The sequence below is a fragment of the Numida meleagris genome, chromosome Z (genome assembly GCF_002078875.1).
Source record: "Numida meleagris isolate 19003 breed g44 Domestic line chromosome Z, NumMel1.0, whole genome shotgun sequence".
Taxonomy (NCBI): domain Eukaryota; kingdom Metazoa; phylum Chordata; class Aves; order Galliformes; family Numididae; genus Numida; species Numida meleagris.
The window spans coordinates 32,576,507-32,603,844 of record NC_034438.1 but is presented as its reverse complement, the minus strand read 5'-3'; the positions used below and the strand labels follow the sequence as shown (position 1 = coordinate 32,603,844).

The 27,338-nt window shown below is 37.6% G+C and overlaps 1 protein-coding gene across 10 annotated transcripts in view; it reads right to left on the bottom strand.

Moving 5' to 3' along the window:
- Window positions 5,834–27,338, bottom strand: part of CCDC171 (coiled-coil domain containing 171) — a 173,714-nt gene continuing 152,209 nt past the window's right edge. For 2 of the 10 annotated variants that reach the window (XM_021380198.1, XM_021380204.1), the window contains exons 24-25: window positions 26,634–26,786; window positions 22,522–22,787 (exon numbers count right to left, since the gene is read on the bottom strand). In XM_021380198.1, the coding sequence (XP_021235873.1) occupies window positions 22,641–22,787; window positions 26,634–26,786 (300 nt within the window). In that variant the 3' untranslated portion in view covers window positions 22,522–22,640. Of the gene's footprint in view, window positions 6,321–8,856; window positions 9,033–22,045; window positions 22,184–22,512; window positions 22,788–26,633; window positions 26,787–27,338 lie in introns of those variants that run through there. The other 8 variants (XR_002433292.1, XR_002433293.1, XM_021380202.1 and 5 more) reach the window with 8 other exon arrangements.

Here is a 27,338-nt window from a genome sequence, read left to right as displayed (position 1 = left end):
ATCGGACAAGGTTGTCCAGGGTCCCATCCAGCCTTGCCTTGATCGCCTCCAGGGATGGGGCATCCTCCAAACTTCTAACCTAAATCTCACCTCTTTTAATTTAAAACTATGCCCCCTTGTTTTATCAGGCCATGTAAAAAGTCCATCTCCCTCCTGTTTATAAGTTCCCTTTAAGTATCAAAAATCAGCAATGTAGTCTCTCCTAATCCCTCTCTTCTCCAGACTGAACAAGCCCAGCTCCCTCAGTGTGTCTCCATAGGTTAGGTGCTCCAGCCCTCTGAGCATCTTCATGGCCATCCTTTGAACACGCTCCAACAGTTCCGCATACTTCTTGTGCTAGGAGCCCCACACCTGGACTCAGTTCTCCAGACGGGCCTCAAGAGAGTAGAGTAGAGGAGAACAACAATCACCTCCCTCACTCACTGGCCACCGCTCTTCTGATGCAGACCAGGATGCAGTTGGCCTTCCACTATACAAGCACAGATTCACTGCTGGCTCACTAATGACAAGCTTTTCGTCCACCAGAAACCCAAGTCTCTCTCCACAGGGCTGCTCTCAAGGAGTTCTTCTCCAAGTCTGTACGCGTATCTGGGATTGCCTGGACCCTGGTGCAGCACCTTGCACTTGGCCCCGATGAACATCATTGCATTCACGTGGGCCTACTTCCCAAGCCTATCCACGTCCCTTTCGATGGCATCTCTTCCTTCAGTTGTATCCACTGCACCACTCAGCTTGGTGTCATCAGCAGACTTGCTGAGAATACACTCAATCTCACTGTCTGCATCACCGATAAAGATGTTGAAGAGCACTCGTCCCAAGATGGACCCCTAAAGTATACCACTCATCACCAGCCTTCCCCTTGACGTAGACTCGTTAACCACAACCCTCTGGTGCAATCATCCAACCAATTCTTTAACCACTGAATAGTCCACTTTTCAAATCCATATCTCACCTGTTTAGAGATAAAACTGTGCTGTGAGACCATATCAAAGATCTTGCACAAGTCCAGGTGGAAGACATCAGTTGCTCTTCCTTTGCCCACTGATGCTGTCACTCCATTGTAGAAGCCATCAGATTGGTGAGGCACCATCAGCCCTTGGTGAAACCGCTCTGGCTACCTTGAATCACCTCCTCGATTAACATAGCTTTCAGGAGGGTCTGTTCCATGATCTTCCCAGGCACCGAAGTGAGGCTCGCCAGTCTGTAGTTTCCTGGGTCTTCCATCTCACATTTCTTAAAAATTGAAGTGATGCTTTCCTTTTTCCAGTCACCGGGACTTCATTTGACAGCCATGACTTTTCAAATATAATGGAGAGCAGTTTGCAAACCACATCAGACAGTTTCTTCAAGACCTGGGATGTGTGTCATCAGGCCCCATAGACTTGTACACATTCAGTCTTAGCTGGTCTCAGACTTGCTTTTCTCTGTAGTAAGAGGGATTTTGCTCCCCAGCCTTCACCTAGAGATTCAGGGACGTGAGTTTCAGGGATGTCAGAGTCACAAGAAGCCTGGCTACCAGGAAAGACTACCTCAGACCTCCCCATGTCTGTGGAAGCCAATTCTCTCTTCTCATTGATCAGAGGAGGTACACTCTCCTTGGCCTTTTTCTTCAGATCAGTATACCTGTAGAATCTTTCCTGATCCTCTCTGCACATCCAGACAGCATCCCTGAATTCTTCCTAGGCTGCATACCCCTGCTTCCTCTGCCTGTACATTTCCTTGCTTTCCTTCAGTTTGCCCAGCAGATATGTGTTCAACTATGATAGTTTCATGCCTCCTTTTTTACTGAGGGATGGAGAGCTCTTATCCTCTCTGAAAGGTGTCCTTAAAGAACTGCCAGCTCTGTTCCATTTTTATGTCCCTAGGGACAGTTTCCAGAGGGATTTCATCCAACAATTCTTTAGACAGACGGAAGTTCACTTTACTGAAGTTTAGGGTCCTGACTCTGCTCTTTGCCAGGCCCATATTCCCTGAGATCATGAACAGCACTGAGGCATGGTCACTACAGCCCATCCATGCAATCATTCACCTGATGTGTTCTCTTTCTTCCCAGGTCTCAGCCTCTATCTCGGAGGAAAGAGTCAAAAAAAAAAAGGATGCCAGCAGCCTCTTGGGACTACTTCAGGAGAAGGGTTGACTGAAGGTTGAGGGATGTGACTGATTTCAGCGCACCTGGAGTGCTAGTTCCCCTCCTGGGCCTCTATAAGGAAGACATGGACATGCTGGAGTGAGTCCAGTGAAGGTCCACAAAGGTGATTGTTGGAAGGCCTGAAGTATCTATCCTATGTGGAGAAGCTAAGAGAGCTGTGATTCTCATAGCTTGTAGAAGATAAGGCTCAGGTATATAAATACCTGCAAAGTAAAGAAGATGCAGATAGTCCCTTCTGTGTAGTGCTTAGTGACAGGACAAGCAGCAACAGGCAAAAACAGAAATACACAAAATTCACCTAAATGTAAGAAAAAAAGCATTTTTACTTTCAGGTTGAATTCACATTGGAATAGACTATCAGAAGAGATTGTATATAGTCTCCATTATTGCAGATACACAATCCCAACTGGACATGACCCTCAGTAACTTTAGTTAACCATGTTCTGAGCACATGGCCTGGATCTCCAGAAGTGCCTTCCAACTTCAACTGTCCTTTATTAACTTTGTAAAGAAATAAAAATTCTTTTCCAGCAAAGGAGAAGGCTCCCATAATTATACATCAAACTTTACTAACATTAAAGCTTGTACTGAATTTGCAAGTAAGTAGGGGGGGAAAGGAGAGTTGAAAAGCCCTTCTCTGGTACTGCTGCAGTATTAATTGTTTACAGTAGGTGGAGTGATAATGCAGTCAGCCCAATAAACTCTTTGTTGAGAAGTGTACACAAACACATACTCACAGAATTTGTATTAAAAACTGTAAAACTTCCTATTCAGAGGAAATCATATAATTTACAGTCTCCTTCTAGAGAAGAGTTGCTTATAGGGAAAATAAATTGTTTTTATTTTTAGAGCTACAAGAAGGCAGATCTGTAATCAATTATTTATTGTGTGATTTCCCAAAAATCCTGGAGAATATTCTAATCCCACCAAAAACTGGCTTCCTTCTAAGGAAAACTTGGTTGTTCTCATAGAACAATATAGATAATGGAACTGAGGTTCCTTAAGTGGAAGCAGTCCTTCTGGCATCCCAGGCCCAAACCATGTAGAGCTTTGAAAGTAAGGCTCAAGGCCTCAAACTTTGTAACTTCTGAAGCAAGACAAAGAGAGCAAATGGTATGAAACAGTCATGGATGCTCTTTTGGCAGCTACTGTTACCAAACTGCATTGCCACATTTACACAAGCATGATTTTTATTGCGTCCCCAAAAAATGCAAAGAAATGCCTTGGTGGGAACATCTGTAAACTACTAATGTGAGATCTTGCCAGCTGGATTTCTTCTATTTGCTTGGAATTTATCACAAACTCCAATTTATCAGACGCCTGGAAAAGTAACGTGGGAGCATTTAACTCATGATAATCCAGTTATTACTCAACAACTTCTTTACAATATGTGAAAGAGGAGCTTCCCTTTACAAATTAGACATCTGACATCCAAACAGCACATATTTCAAAGTCTCTTCAGCTGGTCAGTATTTAAACAGAGTGAATGAGGTATATGCCCTCCTTTCAATGAAAGTGCATAAGACAGATATGTGAGAAATCATAGCTTTCTAGATTATTTCTATTAACTACAATAAGTTTACTATAGCTGTGGATTCTATACAATCTTAATGCTTGGAGCAGTTGAAGTAACTAGAGGCGATCAGTCCTAGTGACAGCTAGGTACGGATTTCAGAAAGAAAAACAGATTTCATAAATAAATCACTTCTCTGGATCTACAGATCACATGTATCACACATAGCACAATATCACATGTATTGGCAATGACAGGGAAAGGACAAGTACATTGCAATTTTCTTCAGTAGGTTGAAATAAGATAGCAAGGAAATAGACACTGTCTTCCTGAAACTATAGAGTATCATGAGAATGTATTTTAAAAATGAAACACACAAGCACTTCTACATGCAGTATCGAGAAAAACTGCTCAATATATTATGAAATGTATTATTTCTTTCTTTGTGCAAATATAACAGATCTTTGACGTTATATCTCTCAGGGAAGAACACGGTACTTACAGCACCTTTACCAGGATCGGTCTCTGCCAGGAAGGAGATGAGCCAGCGCTTTGGAGGGAAGCAAAACCTCTGTCTTCAGTATTCAAAACTAAATTCATCAGCGTAAGGAAAAGGAGTGTTTTTCCTGTATCAGATAACTTTTATTGTGAGAGTTTGTTTTTGGAGAATTTATTATTTGTTTTTGCATGGCTGTGTATTAGCACACATGCACATCATGACTGTCAGCAATGGACTTGCACAAGAGGCTCCCTGAAAACCTGAAACTCTTCAATTGAAGTTCTTTTGTCAGCTATTTGAGATTTATATCAGCCTTTCTGGTACCTGAGAACAAGGGCATTTGGAATACTTTGATCATCGTAAGTCGTTTATTATCTACACAAATATTGTTTTCCAGAAAAAATGGAATTTCAGTAGTCAGGACTCTAAAATCAAATCCTGTCTTTGACATATTAGAAGAAACTACAAATTCCATAATGCATAATATTATTTTTCTAATGTATCACTGGTCCATAATAAGAAACAATCTATTATATAGATTTTGCATTCAATCTTTTTGTCAAAAACTACATAGTACATCAAAAGTTAATAGCATTGGGGAGTTCAGTGATTAATATGGAAACAAGTGGTATATTACAAATTTTCTTTTGTTCTTCATTCACAGTGATGAAACTGCTAGGATTTAACCTTTAAGGGTTAAAGAGTGTAATCAATGTCAATGTCTGATCTTCTGAAGGCGATAAAGAACAGTCTGTCTAGCGATACCCAACAGAACATCACTTTGTCAAGCCACAAAGCGCCCAATAGCTTGTCAAGTAAGTTACCAGAAACCTCTTTGTGGTTAGAACTCAGCTCCTTCCTGCTTGACCTATTATTTGATATTTGACCACTTGGTTGCAAGACACTTGCTCTTTCCAGCTGAAATGTCACTGGGGCATCTTGTCAGCTCCCCGACATCTCGGCCTGACATACAATTTTACTTTTGTGTGCTACAAGGCAGAAAATGCAGGGCAATGGCCTTGCTTTAAATTCTGTCAGCATCAAAGATGGGCGTCACTCTTGGGTCCTACCAACAACAACAAAAAAGGAGTCTATTTGAAGGTCAAAACAGCCATTACTTTAAACTCTTTCAGCTTAAACTAAATATATTACCTGCAACATTGGTTTGGGAACTGTCCTTATAAAGTACATAAACATATCATCATAAATCCTCCCTGCACAATTGTTCTTCTTTCTTATGAAATGCAGACTTGATAAAAGGGTGAGTTTTCAATGCCTGCTGGGACCAGATTCAGCAGTTAACTTAACTTGTTCAAATAGGCAAGTGGTATCATGTAGCTTTACAAGGAGCAACCTGACCTTCTCACATTGACCAGCAGTGACATTATTGTGCAGGAAGAGAAGCAGTCACATCATTTCTGTTTTGCACAACCTGCTTAAAGTTTGCAACTAAATGCTTGTCTTCAGTTGAGCTGACAAGAGAAAAGAGGGGGCTCAGTGAACCATGGCAGGGCTGCCATGAAATGACAGGAATCATTGGCATACATTTCAAATAGCTCTCTCAATCCTATTAAAGTATTGCAGTCCTGCTTTAAAATAGACAAGTATGAAACAACTTTGATAGATAGAGACTAAAATGGCTTATTGATTTTTTTTTTAAGACTGAGGAAAATTACCCAAAATGTGTCATTCTTTAACATTTAAAAATATATTACATAAAAAATGAGCAACCACAATAAATAAAAGTTAAAAAAAATAACTGTTTTGGTATGCAAAGAACTAGAAGCATAGAAATGTGAACGTATGAATGCACATTTTCATAAAACAGTAAAATTAATGTCAAAAAATACAAACGCTGAACTACAATTCAAAGGTAACAGCAAAATTGCACTTTAATTGCATCATTTTACATTAATGCAATTTTTTTCCTTCTAGAAGATTATTGATACAAAATCCATTTTCCATTGTTCTTTTGGGACTCGATGTGACATTCAGGCTGAAGGAATAGACTGAAGAGTGAGAATTGGCTCTATTGTGCATAAAACTGTTGTAGGATGTGTCAAGATCAGCTTGCAATGCCAAAAAATCTGGGATTCAACACTGGTCAGGCTGAATTCCTAGCTTGAAGTCATGGTGATGTTTGAACTCCCTCTTGATTCCTGAAGTAAAATGAAAAAATATTAAAAATAAAATCCTGAAAGATTCTACATTCAATGTTAAGCAAGCAAGAAAAATGGTATATATATTATTATGCATTCAATACTTACATAATATTATACCTTTTACAAATAGGTGTATATGAAGTATCTGCGAGTGTTCATTTTTTGTTTCAAATGTTTATTTAAAATACATGACACCTGAATATATATATATGTATATACAAGCCTTTAATAAGCAGAAACAAAGAATATCACCCATAAAAGTATTCTGCACCAGTAAGTGTTATAAAACTATAGTCCATATTATTTGAAGTGTTTAAAATATGCACAGGAAACATTCACTCCTCTTCATCATCATTCCTAAGTTCTGATTTTCTTAAGCAAGTAAACAAGCTTATCTCTGTCACTGCTGTTGGGAAAAATGTGCTTTGTTACCAATGGAAGTTATTAAATTACTTTAAGATATATTTTGCCATACTTTGAAATCAAACACTTAATATTCTTTGAACATTAGCCTGTTAGAAGATTGTTGAGAATATACACTGAATGTACCTGCCCGGGGAACACAGCTCATCTTTCAGTGAGTCAGACATTCAGTCAAACAGTTACAAAGGTTAGATCAGCTAAAATTCAACATTAAATAACTTGCAGAACCAAAACACTGTGCATTCTACTTTGAAAGATTACAAACATCGGTATATTGACATTAATATAAACACTAAATAGAGACACTGAACATTTCTTTGAATATCTATTAAAAAATACAAAATGCAATGTCATATTACTTTTCTGCCCTTTATCGAGGTATTTTTAGCCAAGGTACTACATAGCTCTGAAAAATATAATCAATCATTTCATTAGGGCAGAAAGTATGTGAAAACTTCACGTGCAAAGCATGACTACAGATAAGATAAAAAGTAAGGCTGTTACTGTATATCTTATTTTTTAAACACCCTCTTCTCAGCATTTAAGAAGGAGTGTATGCACATACACATACACAAATACACATTGAGGCAGAAATGCACATATATGCAGGCACACAAGTTCCAATACACAGACTCACAGATATACAGAGAGAGGCAGCAGGGTATATGTATATTCATATTTCAACAAGTCCAGACTCAACCATATGTATGAAGACACGTTCGTGAAAGATTCCCCTTTCCCCTCTTACTATTGCTGGAGAAAAATCAATGGTTGCTTCTAACACCTAACTCAACAGTTCTCTTTGATGTGGACTCTTTTGATTTCCTGGCTCATCACAAGCCATATTGCAGCTCCTGTAAACAGCTGGGTTATGGTACACCTTCATTAAGAACACATATAGCAGACAATTCAGATGACTGGTTCAAGGAGATAGTTAAAATGAGATAGTGCCTTTAGTTTTTCTAAACTATGGTGGTTATGAGGATGAGATAACCAGAGTGATCTGTAACACTCTGCCTAGTCAGTCCTGCTTAATGCTGTGCAGAATGGGAACCGCTACGGAGCAAAAGCACGAAGAAGCCTCACTGTGTTTGTAGCAGCATATCTGAAATGAGATCTCAATGAAGGCATCCACCTCTTACACTGATCAATAGTCTGTTATATGTGTGCTTTAATTAGCTGGCATAAATTCTCTCTAAAAGAAGAGTCATTCATAGAAAATATTTAGAAGATATTGAAATATGCAATGTCACAAAACTGTGACATTCTAAAAATACTTCTGTGTGTAAGCAAATGAAGTCACTAAGACATAAGTTATTAACAGGTTTCACTATGGAAATACTGAAGATAAATATAAACATACAAATTTGTACTTCTTTCATTATATTAATTTATCAGCATACTTTAACAACTAAAAATCACGTGCTACAATTAGTACCTCATAATATTCTTTTTTTTTTATATAGTGATGTTATTTTTCAAGGAATATGGCATCAAAATCCCAGTAAAGAGATGAGAAATGAGACTTCCTTTGACAACAGCAAAAAAAAGTATGAAACTTAATGATTGGCAGCAAGTCAATAGACTATGTTACAGTAAAAGCTTCACTGTTGGAGGAAAAAAGCTCTGCTTTAGTTATCCAGATCCTGTGCTGTACATCTTACAAGGAACAGAACACTATTCATTGAGTAGAAGGGAAATCAGATTGAATAACAATGTGATTGGTGTAAAAAAAATCTTGGCTGTTACTCATAAGAACTGTTTTGATGCAATATCATTATATACACTCATGAAGAATAAGAAAACCATGTTCTCCAGGTTAGTAGGAGAAAACAAGCAGAACTGTTACAATACACATTGTTTGAACACATACCCATACAATGGAATTTTAAAGGCAGTTATAATCTCCCCAGCAGAGCCCATTCAACATTATTATATTTAGAGACCTTTCTAAAATATGTATTAAACTGACAAACTCAGATGACTATGCCAGGGCTGTGATGATTATCCGTCACATAAATATGCATTTAGGTAATTTGTAAAAGAGGAATTACATATCTTAAATAAGGTGTCTGTTCAGGTAAATCTTTAACATAGCACTTTTATTTACCTGATAAGCCGAAATGATTCCATCTAAACTGTTACACTTCATCAGGTAAATAAGTATTTGGGACACAGCAGGTCTAGCAAAAATAGGCTTTCAGAATGTTTACGGAACACAGTAGTTGGTCACGTCCAATGGCCATTTTTCAAAATCTGATAGTCTAACTTTATGAAACACATTCTCTCAAAAGAAAAAAAAATATATAAAAGATTAGTCTGTATTATGAAATAGTTGCTTTCTACACTATAGTTAATTCAAGCAATTTTTTTATTGTTAGACATGGAAAAAAGATTTCTAAAACAATTGTTCTCTACTGTTCTTTTGTGACTAACCTATGATCACATTTAGGATCTAGTTAAGAGGTTGTCTCATGATACATGTGCTGTTTTACAAAACTTAAAACTGATTCATAATGGGTTGCTTTATAATGTATGATATTGCAAGGGAATATTACAATACTGTCAGTATTATGTTGGTATGAATGAACCAGCCTATCCAAAAGCATCATTTTGAGATCAAAGACACCCTATTTTGCTTTTATGTATCAGTACTTGTGAAGTAATACACGCAGTCAGATGCTTGGAAGTAGAAGACTGTGCATCTGTTTTCTCAGTAGTGCAAACAAATAACTACACAAATACACTGTCAAAAATACATTGTTTATCTCCAACAGTAGGAGTAAGATCTATGACCAGAGTGGAAGCCACAAATCAGTCAGAATGGTTTCAGCCTTCAAAGCTAACACAAAGATAATTTTACTGGACCACAATTTTCACTATAATACCACAACTTTTCAACTGCCCTCTGTTATTTGTGTGTTACAGCAACTCTTTCCAATTCAGCAATTTCCCACCACTAACTTCAGTCACTTTAAACTCCTTTCAAATATCCAATTTCAAAACACAGCAGCACAAACTTCCTTTCTCTCCTTTTGTAACATACATAAAATTATCTCTCTGTATATATATCAGAAAAGTAAACTCAGTAACATGCTTTGAGAGTTAAGACTTCTGGATTGTGAACAACAAACTTTCAGGTATCGCTCTGACTGAGGTAAGGAAGTTCTGAAGCCACTTAGAACACAAAATGACCAAGAATGGGAGGAAATGAAAGGGCAGGAAGAATACTGAAGTTGCAACGTACTACCTTTGTATATACTATATACCTTTGTATACTATAGAGTATAACTCTCTGTAACTCATTCTTTCATCACATGGCAAATTAAAGATAACTGCTGAAATACAAGGCCAAAGTGTTATCTATTGGAAGTCACCACACGACAAGCTACCTAGACAGTGAGGATGCCTGGCAGAAAAGAGAAGTGCAGAGGAAGAAGCAAGCTGTAGTTTCTCCCAGCAATCTCTAAAACCTCTGAAAAGGCTGTAGCACAACCACTCAAGAGTAGAAAGAAATGTGAGTTAAGCTGAAGCAGAAAGCAATAGGGGAAAAGTAGGAAACAATATATTTCTTCACAGTTGATTTCTGGTACTGGTTCCTTCCCTTCTCTCTCCCTCACCCCAAATCTAGAATGTATATACCTGTAGGCAGCAAACCAAATGGACAATAATATTTTTCCAGCTTCTTCCATCTGTGCTATCACTGTGTGTTCACAGAATCATAGAATGACCTGGTTTGAAAAGGACCTCAAAGATCATCCATTCTCCCATCTATCAACCCCCCTGCTGAGTGCAGGGTCGCCAACCACTAGACCAGGCTGCCCAGAGCCACATCCAGCCTGGCCTTGAATGCCTCCAGGGACGGGGCATCCACAACCTCTCTGGGCAACCTGTTCCATCACTTCACTGCGGCAACAGCAATCTCAGTAAGCATTAAATAAACAAGCATTGTGATTCCATTTTGCCGCACTTATGTAGAAAACCTATTTCCCTGTAAAAAGATGTCATTTTTCAGGTCATTCACAATCTCCTTCTCAGACTGCTACTACCAAAACCAAGTTGGGTTTTGCCACACAATGCCAATGGACTTCAGTATGCTGCTCATTCACTTGCTGTTAGAAGTAGCTCAAACAGCCATTTCTCACTTGAAGTGAAACAAATAAAACATCAGACTGATGAAAATGCTAAAAACGGCTGCTTAAAATGGAAAAAATACATTTCTAGTTAACAAACTTCTTCAAAGCAAGAATGTATGCTGGCCAAAACTAGAAAGTTTGCTTCCTGTGTCAATGATTTTGCAATTCTGCATTCTGAGGCTGTAACACTAAATTTCTGCTCTGACACAAAGTAGGAAAATTGTAACATTCAGTATAAATTCTAATTGTCAGCACTCCTGCCTGGATTCTGGAAACAATTTACCATCAGAGAATAATTCAGTGGACTGCCAACTCATTATATATTAAGTCAGAAAGGTAGACACACAACACAGTTTCTTCCTTGGATGCTGCTAGCCAACAATACTAACGGCTTTTTTTCATTTTCAAAGAATTCCCTCTTCAACTTTCAGGAGTTATTAAACAAACATGATTATAAAATATCTGGAAATCTTTTTTTTTCTGCTTTTATAGTGCTTTTGTATTTAATGTGTTCAGTGAAATCACACTCTAGAGGCTCAATTAAAAACAATTAAAGAAAGATTTCATAATATTTTGTTTGTTTTCTAACAGAAAATCTTGTTTTATTCAAACATACTTAAACCTGTTCCATTTGAAGAGTGGAAGGGATTAGATGGCCTACCACATCAGAACACTTTATCTTCAATGTCTTGCTCACTTAAGGACAGATAATTTGGTTTGCATTGTTAATTTTAATGATTTCCAAATATTTTGGCCAAAAATCTGCCTTACAGCCTACATAGTAAGACCTTTTAGCAGATACTGCATTGGAAAACACATAGAAGTCTCCCATTTTCAGGGCAAGTTGTCAGCACTGCACTGTAACAATTCCAAAACAGTGCGCAAAAAAAAAAATGTTCACTATTTGCATGGTGAAATGCTTAGTCTATACAGACCTCAGTCCAAGTTTCCAAATTCTTTAGTAGAGGAGCATGATCTCATGAGAGATAATTTTTGCCCATACGGTCTACCAGAGTTTCTGCTTTCTCAAGAATAGAAGCAACTTTTATTCATTTACTTTTAGTCTTAATACCCAATCTGAATGGTTACTGGTTTATTTTGTGCTGTGCAACCATCACTGAAAGGTACACTGTACTCTTACTAAGCCGTTGTGACAGCTCTCCATGTTTTGCATCATTGTATTGTAAGACACTGACACTCCTGTTGCTTCCAAGTAAGCCTTTCTTAGCCTATGTGAATTTTACTACAGCTTTTTATTGCCTCTGATCAGTATTTCTCTCTGACTGTCACCTTTGCTGCTCTTTCCTTTTTTCCAGAAAGAAGATGAGATGACGACTACAACTGGAGACTAAAGCACACGTGACCCTACGCTGAGGCACAAGTGGCTCATGAGATAGTCCTCGCCACTCACTGCTTAGACTTTTCTTCTGTCAATGCTCATGGAAAAGCAGCCCCTATCCAACAAGTTAAAGTATCAAACTTCTTTTTCTCTTGAGAAATGTATTCAGTCATCAGCTGAACTCCTAGGCAGTGTGACTGTCTGAAATAAGCCTTCAGAGTTTCTTCTGAGTTGCATGCATAGTGCCACTCTAGCATAAAAAGGAAAGAAGTGTATTTACATTCATTTTGCCAAACATTAGCATCTTCTGTCCAATCATTCGAATGCAGAAGTGTTAGGAGAAAACAGCTTAGAGAACAAGAGTTGACACGTACAGTGTGAAATCTTAAGGTGCTTGAATGCAATGAGGGAGAAAGTGAGACAGAACCACATTTCATCTCCCTAACTGTGCAATAGTCCACATGAACTTTGTGACAGGTCTCTGTCTCTCAGCCACACTTGACTAGCTTCTGCTGACATTCAGCTGTCAGACAGCAACCCTTTACCATGCCCCTAACATGCTCTACAGCTTCACCCAATTAACTCGCTTTCACTTGACACTGCAGCAAAAAGCTTCATAATAGGTGGTCAAGGTGCATGGTGTCTGCTTGCCCCCTAACTGCTCACGCACAGCAAAATGCTTAGCTACCTTCCTTTTCATCTGTTTGCTCAGAACAGGTGCAACTACCATCTAGGCATTTCATTACTAAACACACAAGGAAACTGAGTTTTGCCAGAAGTGCATTTGCCTGTCTTTTACCAAAGACTAATTTTAATGCAGAATCATAGAGCTAATCATCACAAAGATTCTGGCAAAAATGAAATTACACTGATTCAATAAAATACTTCTATCACTTTAAAATTAATGAATATATATCAGCAATACACGTAAAAGGGGAAAAGACGGAAAAGGTAATTATTTCTAACAGTAACATTTAACAATATAAAAGAGGAAGGTCTGCAAACACTGGAAGTGTCTTTATGATTCAGTTTTCTTACCTTAAAAAATATTCAGGCATTCAGAATATTATTTTTTGCTGTGTATTTCTGCCAAATCTGCTGTATTTTAAGGAATAAGGATCAGAACAATGAATCTATGTAGCTAACAAAACAAATGAACTATTTAAAATGGAAAAAAAAACCATTTTAGGATTCTAATGATACCTCATTTTAAAATGCGAACAAACATGGAACTCACTGTTACTCTCAAGACAGATGCCTTGAAAATATTCTTTTGCTCACCATTTCTCTCAAAAGTATTTGAATAAATATGTAGACTAAGTCAGAAAATGCCCTCAAGAAGCCAATTCTCAGAATGTACTGATGATATTTGAGTGTCCTTTGGTGGGGAGGCTTGTTAACCAAAGCTGGAACAGACTGGATGAGTGTCTGCACAGTAGAATTATGAGAGCAGCTGCAGTGAATGCCTTGTGGTAGCCTTATCAGTTTCAACTATGAGAATGCTAGCAAGGCAAGACTAAAAAGACAATCCACTGAGTCTGTGCAGATTCAGTTGTTTGCTAAACTATAGTAAATTAAGAAGATTATGTTACCTATTTGCTTTCCCAGCATATCTATAGGGACTAGACCCCTTCAAGATCTCTCTAAAAACCATTGAAAAAGCATTTGTTGTATAAGAGATCTGTTTTTTATAAAGAGAAGCAAACACCCAGTTTGCAGAAACTGAAAACTCAAGAGAAGCTGTAAATATGAAGGAAGGAAACCAAAAAGGAAACATATTGATTGAGGTGTAAAGCACACACCTCTTTCAACAGTAATTTATGGCAAAGACATAGAGCAAACTTATCTTTATAAAAGGTGGTAAAAAGAAGCATGTCATAAGGACTTATGGTACCTGCTTTAGCAGGGGTGTTGGACTCAGTGATCTCTTGAGGTCCCTTCCAACCCCTTCAGTTCTGTGATTCTGTGACTTGGAACAGGCACACCTCCAGCAGAGGTTGTTGATGATAAAATGGGTAATGTTCAGCAATGAAAAAAAAACCATAATGAGCATCGCACTCATATTTCAAGTAGGAAAATGGTACTGTTCAGGCTTACAAAGAGGTGTCAGGAAAAGACAAGGCCTTTTAGTGGAGAAAACAACTGCAGATCCTGAAACGTGAAGAGAGATTCTGATCTCATGAATTGACAGCCTTTAGCATTCTGTAACAAATGCTGGATTGTTGATAGCTCATAGGAGACAGAATTGGGATGATAAGCTGGATGACTAATGCAACCTGTCTGCACCTATCTGAAAAACAAACTTTTTTCTGTTGTTTTTTGTTTGTTTGTTTTAGCACAGTTTGTAATATAGATGAACACTTGCATGTTGAGTAGGAACATCTGCATTTGCAATAGGCTGCAGGCCTGTAACTCAGCTCATCTAAATAACATTAAACCAAGAGGCCTCTTTAAAAGATCCTCTAATGACAGAACGAAAAATGATAGCATTATGCCATACTTCGAGGTGAACAGTTATTGCTTTCAGCTTTATTTTCTCTACAGGAATGTTTATTATTTAAACCAACAATGCAGAAGGAAGACAAAGGGTTCCATGCTCCTAGCACTGGCCAGTGCAGAGGCATTTTCTTGGTCATCCAATGAAGTTGTATAGACTGTCACCTCTTAGTCACAATCCTGATAAGGGCTTCATCCCCTGCCCCTAAGTACATCTCAGTGAAAGATTCACCTTTGGCTCCCTGTAGGTTTGAGGTATTTTTCAAACTTGTGTTTGCTTATTCAAAACAAACATTTTAATGTTCATTCATCCCCAGTAAAACCTGGTTCATGTAACTTCAGGAGGAAATTACTCCTTCTCCTGTAAATTACATATAGTATCTCATGCAGTGTGTATTCAGTAGGGTAGTTCTAAAGGGTAGTTTTATAACAGTAATGGTTAGGGAACACAGTTGGCAGTCCTGCAGTATTGCTTATAAAATAACAGTTGTTATCTGAATGGCCTAAAAAAATATTTTAGGTTCAATTTCAGTTGACAGCTAACATGTAGGTCTTTTGTAAATGCATGATCCAAATTACACTAACTGGGCAAGGAATCAAGCTTATCAGTTATAAACAACTTGAGTGTGGGTGAGCTAGGGTTACTATATCTATTGGTTTTGGCCCAATTTACATATACAGTTATACTTCAGATTGAGATTAAACAACACTGTAACAATTGCTTCAACAGAACTTTTTTATACTTATTAGGTTCAAGGGTACAATCAGCTTTAAGAACTGTTTTTCAGTCAGGTACTAGACCATCACTTTCTGTGAGGCTGAACATGTAGTTTGAGTGAGGCAAATGGAACTAATATTTCCTGCATACCAATCATATTTTATATGAATCAACATTAAAAAAATGCTAATGGAATTTCGTCCTTTGGTATACGTATGGCAAATGTGTGTTCTGAAAGCACAGAAGAGTTTTTTTTAAAAAGCCACCATATACAACAGTGAAAACATTCATCTGGCACACAGTGTTTTTATCGAAATTTAATGAGAAGCATAGAAGGAGACTTGGAGAGAAGATCCTTCAGATTTTTGGCTTGTAGCAAGAAAGCTGTAGCATAAATTTAAAAAATAATTTTACACAGGGATATTTCAGTAATTTGGTGTGCTTCCTATGTTTCAGAATGATACCTTAAAATTCCTTTACTTGGAGCTCCTGATTAGATTATGTTCTTCCAAAAAATCTTTTATTTATAGTATAGTAAACTTCAGTAAGTAATTAAATTCAACTAGAAATTTCTAAAGCTATAAGATGTTTTGACATGTACAAATCAAAATGAAATGGGACAGTTATTAGTGTCAGGCAGTCCTAGTTAAGTTGCAGGATTTGCTCAGGCTCCCAAAAGAGTGCAATAAAATTAAGAGACCCCGTGAAAGAAACTTGGGTGTTGCAAAGTCTGAAAGACTGAGAGGGACCTAACAGGGATTATATCCCTATAATCACTGTATAAGCCAATCATTTTGTGATCAAGTGACAAACACAGAGGTGCTCAACAAAACCTGAAAAATCAGTGAGATATTTCATGACTGTGGTTAATTACCCATAATATCTAAATAGGACAAAAGGCTTCTCAAAATATTGGTGAACATACAAATTTAGCAAAGGCAAGTATTGCAGTGTCAGCTTAACGGTGACATTTCCTTAGTGAACCACAGGTCAGTTGCAGCTCAGGCACAGATTCATAAGTGTGGTGTCTTAATGTGACTCTAAAGGTTCAAGGGAACCCTCTACAAAAACCAGGAAGAACTGAAACAATTACACCATCTGAAAATGATGAAAAGAAATAATTACATCATCATCATGCCACTTTGCTTTCTTAATATCATCAAATGTTGCAGCAAAACTGTTGCTTTTCCATGCTATCCTTGCCCATATTTTTAATATGCTTTATTACTTACTGTGTATTTTAAAGGTACCCTACCTCTCATTAAAAAAAATAAAAAATCAGTTGATCGCTTAATGAAAAGAGGCTCTTTCCTTTCCAAAAGCTAGTGCTTCCAAAAGAAGTCAACAAAAAAAAAGATGTCTGTAAAGTGGGAAAAATGTAACTTAAAGAACACACCATGTTTTTAAATCTCCTTAATTGTACTGAACTGTTACGCAAAATAAAGGAAACAAAAACACTTCAAAAGGTTTTTATCATTATAATATCCCCATAGCTGACAATGAGGTTCTTTACCCGACCACGTACTCATTTCATATTTTAAAAACTTCTTCAAGTATTAGTTTATTCAACAAGCCAAAATGCTTCAGGGAGCCAGGTCTCTAGAGAAAATAGGTCCTCAATATGATTAACTGGAAAAACTGCCTTTGCTACATAATGTAGGGTTTCACAGACTTCCATGAAAGGTTTTTATATGTAATTTAAAGATGACAACAATAAATAAATAAGTATATGCTGGTTAAATATTAAGCAGTGTGACTTAAATATGTAAAACCCAATAAAAATAAACATTAAGAAGAAACTTGCTGACTGTATGCCCCTAAATCATGTCTACATTACAGGAACAGACATGAGTGAAGAACAGTGTTATGCTTTATGCCCTAACACTGAGTTTCCTGTCTTTTTATCTGTGCAAGTCATATTCTCTAACATATTTTATAGAGCATAGTTTTTTATTTCTTGCATTAACTTTTATCCTTAAAGTACAAAATGCAAACAATTGGACAATGGAAGTAGGTAAGCAGAAGTATTTCTACAAAAACATGTTACTCTACAGTGAAAATGTCACAGAAAAGAACACAAAGGCTTGTTCTTTTTTTCCCCAGCTGAAAAGGATGTAAACATGAACAATTACACAAGAAGGTAGGAGAAAAGAACATGAACAAAAAATTTGATTCTATAAATTCCAGAAAGGCATAAGCTAAAGGAGACTGCTGTGGTTTACAGCACCCTTCTTCACCACCATCAGTATCTCCCTTTGGCCTGTAAATGATTCACTGCTCTTCTGCGTGGTCTAGTCTGACAACTGAGAAATCTGCTGTGGGACTGAGAGTGGAAATGATGCTTGGCACTTCCAAGGTAGTGTACCAGGAGCAGACTTAGAGGAGAAAGAGTCACTGGAGAAAGCTGTTTCCTACGAGGGAAGGTTTGCCCCTAGCTGAACACTGAATTCTCTAGGGCTGGGCATTGCCTCCCTGCCATCCAGAGGGAAATATAAACATGTAAACATGAGGTTTTGCTTAACAAGGACTTAAAATACGTCTTTTGAGGGGGATACTTACTTCCCCACTGTAGATTCTTCAGCCCAATCCAGTTAAATGCCAACACAATTTCTTTTTTTTTTTAATGAGTGCATGTAGCATTATGCATGCCGCACTGAAGGCGTGCTGCACACACAGGCATTCCTGAGGCTGGCTGAGAAACAAGATTTTCTCCCTACAGAGTGGACAGTGAGATGCTGTTACAAAGTAAGAAGAAATGCCATGAAAGACAACAAAAATCCTTCTACCAATTATACCAATTGATCTAATCTCAACTCCCAGGTAGCATCTGAACACCTTGCACTCTTCATCAAAGCTAATGAATGAAGATCAGCTCTGAATTTTCTTCTTTAACATTGTGCTGTATAATTAGCTTGAGATACACAAAAAATGCAAAATTAAGCAGGAGTCAGGACAATAAAATCATTATTCACAACAGTATACTTTATGTGATTTAAATTTAAAATGATATGAAAACATCAGGAAGATGACAATCTGGATTCCATGGATCCGCACACCATTTAAGTTTCTGAGCTAGACTCATTCAGGCACAGCTATGCTTTAATCCCCTCCAAAAATTTCTCAGTGAATTCACAGTCATAGAAAAGACAGACATTCTCTTTATGTTTAACCCACAGTTTAACAGGGAATAATAGACGCTTCTCAGCTCCCTTTCTTGAAACAACTTCTTCAAAAGGGAGGAGGAAGCACCTTCTGGCCTGAGTAAAAGTTCTTGAGTCTGGAAAGAAGTGAATTTGTCTGCCTTTGTAGAGAATATTCCTTTTCTTCTATAAAACCAGTAAAATTGTTTCCTTGGCTCTGTTCTTTTGTAAAAACTTTTTCTCAGGGTTAAATGTCCTGGTCTATAATATCAAGTTCTCAAAATAACAGCCTGTCTAGCACTCCCAATACTTTTATTTCTACTATAGCACTAGCAGTACATGCAATCATATTAAAAAGTTTCTCTTATTTTGATGTTCTGAAAATTTCACTTAGTGAGGTGTGGGAGGAAGGCAAAAGAAACAAAGGCATGTAGCAAACACGAAGCGAACACATGCAGCTGGCAGATAAAAAGCACTGTATATTACCAATGAAACACATTCTGAAGGACTGCTGCTCAGACATCTGACAAGGAAAATAGTATCACACAGCTGTCTCCTCACTCAACGTTGTCCTCCACAGCCACTGGGGCCTTTCTGAAGCATCCAGTTCCACAAAGTCTCACAAATCATTTTGCAAATAAAATAAAAGACTGGCTTGTTTCTACCTTTTCCCTTCAGAAACCAAACAAAATGAAACATAGGCATTCAGCTCCTTTCCCCTGTTAATCTGGCGCAGACAGCAAATGAATGGGCAGTGTTTCTCTACAAGGCAAACTTGAATCTATGCTTTAGACTTGTTTCCGTGTCCAAATCATTAGTCTCTCTGAACTAATTTCCAATTAGTTACTCTAGGAAGTACAATTGTTGCCCTGGCCTGAGCACTTAGGGTAGGAGATGAATACAGCGCTAGTTTCCAAGTGTCTTGTTTTCAGCCCTGGGAACTGAGGGCCCTTGCTTGTGAGCTGGTAGTTTCAGTACCTCACTAGAAACACATTTTTAATGCCATAGAAATGCAAACCATGAACGAAAACGGGAAAGGAGCTTAGCTTCCTGAAAACATGACCCTCCTTTTCTGCAACTCAGCCAATGACTTGAAAGGTTTGTTTTGTGCTTAACATCGAAATAAACCTGTGGTCATTTAGGAGCTTCATGGTTTCCATTAAACTGCACAGCATGGACATTTGGAATTTCATGGCAACTGTGAAGTGAGAATGTAGACCTTGCTTTTCCAAAGCACAGGCAACTGCTGAGAGCTAACACCCACACATATTCACTCACATTCCTTAGCCAATTCTTGTCATTGAGGAGGCTTTCAAAACAGACAAAAAACAGCAAAAAACAACAACTAAACAAACCACTTAAATCTCCTCCTTGAGCACTTGAAAGCAGAATACTACCAGTAGAAAGGTAATACTTAAATGCGGCGAATGCATTGTGTCCACTGACAGTATTCATGGCATTAACTCTGCAACTACAATGAAAAGCTGAAGTATTGGAAACCACCTAATTACCCAAACATTTACCTCTCTGCAGGTGTAAATACATGGGCCTAATAAGCTTTCCCACTGTGAAAGCAGTTACTTAAATTATATTAAAATATTAAAAACTATTTAATGAGTTTTTTTCCCCTAAAGTAAATTGAGTGTGTGCCTTAACCTGCTTCAGGCAAAGGAAGTTTCAAACATATTGGTTTTGAAACTAGCCATTATTTCCCATGTTGCAAAAATGGCAATTTTATTTCCCAACAGCAAATGAAACTGTCAGGAAAATTTAGATGCAATAAAATTGGGTGGTTAAACCAACATGCTGGATTTGGAATAAAACTGAATTAAAGGAATTAAAATTAAGCATTATGTCAGTCAAACTTTATAAGAACTATTTTAAACAGGGTGGGTTTTCTTCTTCTTCTTTTTTTTTGCTTTGGACTCGGTGAAGTCCAGCCGTAACTACCCATTTTATGTCCATCAACAGTGTCACATTTGAAATTTGCGCAATGAAAAATATTTTGCATAAAATGTGTTGCTTCTGGCAACATTTCTACCTAAATAAAAAGTTGTCAGGCAGTGTGTGACTTTAGTGGTACAGAGTTTTAAAATGGTGGCTTCAGTCCAAGGCTAGCTAATAACGGCTGACATGCACTGGAATCTTGAGGCCTAAATCAACATTGTTTTCACAGCTGTAATTAAGCCACCTAATCAGAAGCACATTTTGACGGGACAGTTTCTGGAAGCCAGACATTACAATTTCTTATGCCTGGAGCGCAGTGGCTCATGAGAGGTCCTCATTTAATTTCAGGTTTTTTTTGTTTTTTTTTTTTTAAAGGCTGTAAAATGAAAAGACTATAAAAAAGCAGTGTACGACTGTTGATATGAAGCAGGCCTATGTGTTCATGCCTTGACCAACCCCATATCCCACCCTCCTTCGGCTCTCTGCCGAGTCCCCAGCTCTCAAGTGGCAGCTGCACACAGTGAGATTAAGGGCTTCTGCCAAAGTCAACAGATGAGCTGGTCTGAACTGGCTCTCTGTGTGTTCTGATTGTAAATTGTGCTGGTGATGATTAGAGAACTCTAACACAGGATGTCGACTCTTAAAACTGTCCAGAGAAAATATTATTTTTTTTTAAGTTCAGGAAATTTTTTTAAACTTCTTTTGTGGGTTGGTACATAGTGTTGTGTCTATAACTTTCACATGACTCAAGGGTGAATTCACACAAATTAAGTAAATAAATTATTGAAAGAAAGGACATCTCTACATGATCACAGCAAGATCCTTCATTTAGGGATGTTTACACAACAGCGTTGATGCTAAATGCAATTCTCTGACTAGTATATTCAAGCAGCCTTGAGCTTTTACCACCTGCCAGCGGAAGATACCCCTAATATCCAGAGTATCAACGTTTTGTACTGCGCGACGATTGCTTCAGCATGTTGTCATACTTGAAATGGCTAGAATGTCTTGCTCATTTTCTGGAACACAGCTACATCAGTAACTTTAACATAAACTTTCAACCCCAGAGGCCATTGTAAAACTATCAATATGAAGGCACCAGTCACTGGGGTCTGATTACATTTAGTTCTGCATTTTAATTACATATGGATTCTATTAACTGAACCTCTTGCCTTATAGGCAACATTTTAATCAAATTACTATAATTTTCAAATAGGTTACAATAGTCTGACAAGTTAAAAGTTCACATACCTAGAATATTGAGTATCAAAATTTTTTTTGCAAAGAAAAGGAAGTATTCTTTACCAAACAGCAAATGTGTTTTTTGATTACTGTAACTGTTTTTGAACACCTTGCCTCAAGTCACATAATGTGATTTATAATGTTGGCTTCATATTATTATATTTTTATTGGTACTACATAATAAGCAAATAGTTTAAACTACATGATTTATACAGCCTGGTTACAACTGCTACTTATGTAAGCAATACCACATAACAAGGTGAGCATTTATACCAGGATACCTGCATTCCTTGACTATGCAGTAAAGTTGTCAGCTGGAGGCCAGTTGCCTGCAGTCAGGTAAGAAATGCAGTCTGGTCCTTGGTCAAATAGTCTTGGTCCTTGCTCCCTGGTAGATATTCTTGCTTTCCAGGGTCATCCTAATAAAGACTTTGAGCTTAGGAAATTGAATCATTTTAATTTTTTGCTCATACTTTTGTTTCCACTCTTTCATGTCTACTATTATCTCATAGTTGGGAAGTTCTCCTTGTGGTCCTCTTTGATTTTCCTTTACTTAGTAACACTTTAAGAACATTCATACGTTTCACAGTAAATAATCCATGCACAGCTAATTAACAATACAGAGCAATGTTACAATTATTTGAGGTTTACATCTTACTGAGTTCTGTCCTGGACTATTGCCAAGAAAATGCTGTGAGACAAAGGTAACAATGAAAATATTAAGTCTGCTTTATTTTTTTTTCATGGCAAATTAAGAATAAGTGTCTCCAAGTCTTTCACAAAACCTGTTCAATTCCAAGTCTCAAAAAAAATCTTTTTGGTTCAACTGTACACCAGACTAGCATGGAGTAGTGGAAAAGCCAAGCAGGGTTTTCATCAAGGACCCATCTTCATGCAACATCTGGCAAGAATTCCCCCAGCTGCATCAGTCATTCCATGTTCTAATGCAAGAGATATGGCTCTGGCCCATGAAGCACGTTCTCTGTCACATAACATCACACTGATGGAGTGTGAGCCTTTCTCCTGTGCAGCAAGTGAAAAGTAAAATAGTCTTTTTCTTCTTCTTCAGTTCCTTTCCATCGTTCTATGTGTAAGACACTGCATCCTGATTAGATGCAACCCTCAGCTTTCAAACGCGGATTGAAACAGTGACATGGAAACAAAAACAGGGGGGAAAGATATGCACTGCCTTGAACAGTCCAGCTAAGTAGGAAGAGACAGTCAGTGGTGTCACTAGCTGGTAAGTTTGAGTTTACAACATTTATTTTCTCTCTCCCTCCCATGAATGAGGTGCAAGTAGAGAATGAGAACTGAGAGCTGACTGCTCTGAGTAGGAAGTATACTTTCTGCTTAATGCTGTTCTTCAATAAAAAATATGAAGCTATATGTATTTCTCACACACAGGATCACTTTACCAAAACTTAAAATCTTTGCATTTCCAGAACTGCATGGGATATCACTAGAAATTTTCAGGCAATAGACGGATGTAGCCACAACTGTAGGGGTTAAAAAGAAAGGATGATGCAAAGCCACATAAAGCAATGAGTGATTTGATTTTCAACCTCAGTTAGGAGAAGCATCCAAAGACAACAGTTGTTTCATGGCTCGTTTCATGAGAACTCTGCTCCTCTTGGACACTTTCACTGAACCCCTTTCACCCATCTGAAACCTTCTCACCTTTTACAGTTAAAATCACCCTGTTGGCTCCGCAAATTTCCATTTATCCAGAATAGCAAAGAAAGTTTTTCCCGCCTCATCTGATTAATAAAGTTACTCTCTTTTCCCCTTCTTTTTCTACTCTCCTTTGATTCTGATGTGAAAGAAAAAAAAAATCTTAAAAAAAAGGGGGAGTATAATGAGATCAGCTGCATGCTTACGGCCACAGACATACAGGACTCTCCAGGTCAGAGAAACACTTGACCACTTGGAATGGAGTAGAAGAGGTTTCTTTTGTTTGTCAAAACTAGTATCAAAAGACTAGATATTCTTAAAATTCTGACAGCAGTATTGACACCAGGCACAAAATCTCAGGTTCAAAAGCTATGAAAACACCTTCCGGAGCACTGCCGTAATGAATTGAATTCCCTTAGTAACTCAAACATGTCAGAGCACACTAAAAAATACAGCATCACTACATCTGCTCCCCTCAGCACTGCACTTGTGGCCACAAACTCCCTTAGGCAGGGACTCACATGCTTGCTGTGTGACTAACTTCATGCCACATCTTACCCCACAGTACCCACAAAGTAATTGCTTATGACTGTGCTGTTTCACAGTACAGCATTTAAAAGCTCTCAGTTCAAAGCCTACTTGCTCCTACAACTCTGAATGAAAGTGCAAGCATGGTAATGATTTAATATATTTGAAGATATAAAATGGATCAAAATAGTAGAGTCCAGTACTGCTAAAATATTGGCAAGTGTTCATTTAAAAGGAAACCTTGAAGTACAGTCCAATTTGTGATGTTTACGTTACTAGCTGTTGCTGAATAACAACAAAAAACAGCAAAAAAGAAACATGGGAGCATTTTCAGCTGGTATCTTCGCTTCTTTTGGGTACAGCTCCTACTGCTGAAATACTTCCACTAAAGACCACCTGCTAAGCACATCAGGCTTTCCCAAGGCAAATCATAAGAGGGCATAAGGTCAGAGACATGTGAAGGGAAGACCACTGAGAAGTTTTTAACTGGAAGAGTTTCTTAAATTTCATGGACCAAATGGCAGCCAGTCCAGTGCTGAGTTCAGCGCTCAGTGAAATTCTCCATCTCGTTTCATACTAGAGGCTCACTGCTGGCTTCTTTGTTCCTCCTCTGACAACCCAAATCAGCAAATAACCCAAATACAGCAGATAACCCAAATGCAGCAAATTGTGGAGGACAGAACTGTGACTATGGCAGCTGCATTACACAGAATGTAAATTAAAAAAGAAAAGAAAATAGAAAAGGAAACACACAGAAGCAAAACTGTTATGGTTGCAAAGAAAGACTATTACAAAATACTAATAATCAAGAAAAAAAAACCGCTACTTTTTAAACAGAGGAAAATTTAGTGCAAAATTTCCTCAAAATCAGAACAGGACACCGTCAACTTACATTTAAAATATAAGCCATGCTGGAAACCCGTGACTCCTGAAGTTACTGAAAGTCATACTTGATGAAACATTTGCACATATTATGGACTAATTCCACCAAAAGTACATATATTATAAAATATCCAATAAACATTCATAATTTTTTCAAGGAAGTGGGAGAAACTACTATTTGGATTTTTTGGGGGGGAGGCTTTACATTAAAATTTTAAAATACTTTCAATTAATACTTATGCTAAGGTTCAGTTTAAACTGTTACTCAAGGAGGAGCTATTTTTCTCCTCAGTGGGTTGCATAGAAGGGCCCACAGACAGTATTACAATGCAAACTGTATGATTTGTACATCTATACTGTATGCAGACACAAATTACTTACTAAAGGATTGCATTTAATCACAGGCACCAGAGAGCTGGGGGTGCAATTTGTTTGTTTTCACTGTAACAAATCAAGCCACTGCATAGCCCTTCACAGGTAGAACTAGAGTAATCTCTAATAGCTCTCTCAATCAGAATGAAAGCAAACATCACTGCAGCAAGTTTGGCAGACTTCCGAATCCTCAGTATACAAGTGATCATCTTGATCTAAACAACAACAGCAATCATAAAAGGCAAAGGAGCAACACAATTACACTGGGCACAGGCTCAGCAGGATGCATGTAAACCTAGCAGAAATACATTGAAAGGCTGCTTGGAGGAGAAAAGAAGCAATTTCATTGAGTGTCTTAAAAAGACTGCACATCCACAAATAAGACAATACATCCATCCAACAATGATCATCCTGAGAGCTTAAAATTGAAGTTCAGCACTGATCCAATTCTGAAGTACGTTAATAAATTAATGCAATTGTTTTGGAATCAATCAAAATTTAGAAGTAATAGCCACAACCCTTGGATATCTATATGCTCATGTGTTTCTGTCATTTGCTTTGACTCCTCTCCATTTAAAGATCTTCTGTTTCTAAAAGAAAACCAAACAGGCCTCATTTTCTTTATGGTTCTTTGCTTCATGAGAGTGAAAGAAAGGAGGATGAAGAAGAGAAACAGAACAAAACAAAAATACCTTTAAAGATTTAAGATTTCTTCTTAATCTTACATCGAAAAGTAAAGATAGATGGAGAAGAAATACATCAAGTATATGCAAGTAGCACAACTTATGCAGTCTCATTCTAGACATATCTGGCTACATATTTAGGCCATTTATTTATTTACATGTCTAGCCTCCTGCATGTGTGGCACAAATGTACCTGCATTCAATAATAACCCTAGAAACAGTTCTCAGTTCTGAAGAAGCACCTTTAAAGCCTTAAACAAGTTCAAGTGTCCACGTGGAAAACATTTTAGAAAATAATGATTTATTTAGCCTTATAACTGGATCACAGTGTTTTCCTCTACTGAGATGCATAATTTATCACAATTGTCTACAAAACAATCATGTACCCTAATTAATATTGTGCTTATATGCACCGTTAACAACATTATGTTTTCATAGGGTGCTTTATCTTTCAACAGTTAAATTCTTCAGGTCCAAAATTCAACTGTGTACTTTTCCAGTGACAGCCGCAAAGAACAGGTTCTTGAAGAAGATACAGCACTAAAACTGATTCTTGTGTTAACTCTTACACCCCCATATTCTCCTCTGAAAAAGTCTCAGGTTTCTGTTGCCACTGTCTTTACTGATCTAGTATATTTATGAAAATGAAAAACTACTACACCCTGTAGAAACTATGCAGCACGGATGGTCAGGAAATCCAAATGACAAAAAAGTAGTTAAAAAGCAGACTTACTAATTGTAAGCTCTCACTTTCACGAAGGCAAGCTGTTTGGAGCTTGGACACCGGGACTGCAGTGCGAAGCTGATGAGGTGCTGTTTCTTTCACTAACATGTCAACTCTGGAACTTGCAAGTTGGTAGACATCCATAAAACTTTTAATCATGGCCTTTAAAAAGTAGAATAAATAATCAGCAACAGGCAGGTTATACTTAAATGCCAAATAGCATACACCCAAATCTATTACAGAAGAGCTAACTTTATTAATCAAAGAAACCAAACAAAAGCTGGAAGGCAGGCAGATTTTCAGTCTCCGGACCTAAACATCTTACATGGGTCTTTGTCTTCCTTCTACCATCTTACAGATTAATAGTATTAAAGAAAAGCAAATCATGGTGCACCCTAATTAGAAGGTGAGGATGAACTGTTTTCAGCTACACACTACAGCACTGAACAGCTAACACTACTTTTCACTGTATTTAAATATAAGAAAACGCTACTTACTTCCACAAAGAATCACTACAATTTCAGGTTAATGTTCCTACTATCAAAATGAGTTGATTTACTAATCCTCCCACTCCATGTTAAAAAAGAAAATTAATTTGGCAGAAACAGAAGAAACAGAGTAAACATACAGACCAGTGAAAGTAAATAATCTGATTACAATATAGCTGGGAAAATATAATTGTTTTCATGTATATAGCAGAAGAATGTCCCAACC